Source organism: Alligator sinensis, unplaced genomic scaffold, assembly GCF_000455745.1.
Source record: "Alligator sinensis unplaced genomic scaffold, ASM45574v1 scaffold32_2, whole genome shotgun sequence".
NCBI classification, from domain to species: domain Eukaryota; kingdom Metazoa; phylum Chordata; order Crocodylia; family Alligatoridae; genus Alligator; species Alligator sinensis.
Genome location: NW_005842670.1, coordinates 358,973 through 360,927, shown reverse-complemented (window position 1 = coordinate 360,927; position 1,955 = coordinate 358,973). Strand labels below are relative to the sequence as shown.

General features: G+C 40.2%; 1 protein-coding gene across 1 annotated transcript in view; it reads left to right on the top strand.

Moving 5' to 3' along the window:
* LOC102369420 (mucolipin-3) overlaps positions 1-1,955 on the top strand; it is a 38,860-nt gene that overhangs the window by 17,739 nt on the left and 19,166 nt on the right. The window contains exons 5-6 of the mRNA XM_006033851.2: positions 1,115-1,199; positions 1,279-1,375. Coding sequence (XP_006033913.2) covers positions 1,115-1,199; positions 1,279-1,375 — 182 coding nt within the window. The remainder of the gene's footprint in view (positions 1-1,114; positions 1,200-1,278; positions 1,376-1,955) is intronic.

The window sequence follows — 1,955 nt, the reverse complement described above, 5'->3', positions numbered from 1 at the left end:
TGGTCCCTGCTCAGGAAAATGGAGGCAAAGAAATCATTAAATAGGTTAGCCTTGTCATCTGGTGCGGCAACCAGATTTCCTAGCGTGTCTTGCAGAGGCCCCATGTTACCCGGTACCTGCTTTTTGCCCCCTATGTATTTAAAAAAGGACTTCTTGTTGTCCTTGATCTGGGTAGCTAGTCCCAGTTCCATCCTGACCACCCCCCTGCAGCCCCACATCAAAACTACAAAAGAAAGGATAGTTTGAATAGTAGAACATCAAGACCACTAAAAGGGAGGAGGATTGTTAACAAGGAGTGGAGAGAGATTAATAGGAACCGGGGAGACAATGAGCCATGAATGAGCTCTCTCATCACTGCCTGAATAGCAGTGCTGCTGCCCCTCCCAGGCATCTGATTTTAGGGTGGAGCAGGAATCAAAGTGTGTGTGTGTGGGGGGGTGCAACTACACCACTGCACCTACCCCCCACATCCCCCCCATTTCCACCCTTGAAATTGCCACAGAATGTAAAATGTTCCTCATCTCACAGCTTCTTCAATTTTGTGAACATATGCTCTGTTTTAAAACTTAGTTCAACTCGTCACTTATGAAACACTTTGTTCTGTATTTTAAAACAAACTGATTCTAAAGCTCTTCAGATGAGGAAAGTAACTTTTGGTCTTTTGACAGAACTGTAGGTTTTTTCTGTGGCCCGTCTCTCCATTTTGTGAACCCCGTGTTCATTAATGTATTTCCCCTCATAACTTGCCTGTAAGGTAAGAAAGGAGTAACTGTTAATTAAGTGAATAATGCACTGAGCTGGCATACAGGAAAGGCAGCACTGTTACAAGACTTTTTTCTGACGTGACTGATCCATCTGAGGTATGCAGTTAATAGCAGCATTCACTGTAGTTTTAGGGATAGTTTAGAAAGACGTCCATGGTCTGGTTTGCATAGGGATGATCCTGCTTTGAGTAGGGGCTTGGATTAGATGGCATCCTGAGGTCCCTTCCAGCCCTACTTTTCTACGTTCTGTAATTCTGTGAGCATAATTGTCCTATGGGGGTTGGGGGTAGAATTAAAACCAACACTGAATCTACCCAATTTCATTGTTTGTACTTCTTCTTTAATGGCAGACTGTTTCTATATTGAGCCCATGATGCCCTTGGAAAACAGAACGGTGGGAAAGCATGATTTCAATTTCACTCTGGACTTTCATAGGTGAGGGGGAATACTTGGTTCCTGCACTTGTGTACAAAATATTATTACTGTGAAAAGCTAATACAAAATTGCCTTCCAGACTTGTAACAGTGCAGCTTATGTTTAATCTGAAGGCAATCAATCTCCAGACGGTTCGTCACCATGAACTCCCAGACTGTTATGATTTTACTTTGACTGTAAGTATAAGCTTAGATGTATCTTTATTTATCACTGTGAGAAATAATTGGTATTGATTATTGTAAGTGCAGTGCAGATCCTAAGGAAAAAAAATTGTAAAAAACATCAGGGACCAGAAATCAGCTGTCATTTGATATATGGCTTGGTTATAGGGTCTATAAATATATGGTGGTGGTGGTGGTGGAAGCCACTAGTCACTTACCTGTGTTGGGACATCACAGAGAACAACAAAACAAACTGATTTGCAGCTTTTCAGTATACTTCAAGGATTTAACCTTCCCCTTTTTGGAACAGTTGTGTGCTGATCAGATCTGAGTGGCACTTTAAATGACTGTCACTATTCTTATTCCAACAGACAGAAATGGGAAAATAAGTGATTCATCAGATTTTTACCTTTTTGTTAATCAGTTTTCAAGTTGATATATGAATATTTTATATCATCTTAGATGCATTTCCAAAGCTGCATAATTTCCCTCAGTAGATAGAAATATCTTCCAAATATACTATGACTGATTAGTGGCATAAAATAGATAAATATTTAGTAACTTTGTATGCACACTTGTAACTGTACAAACTCTT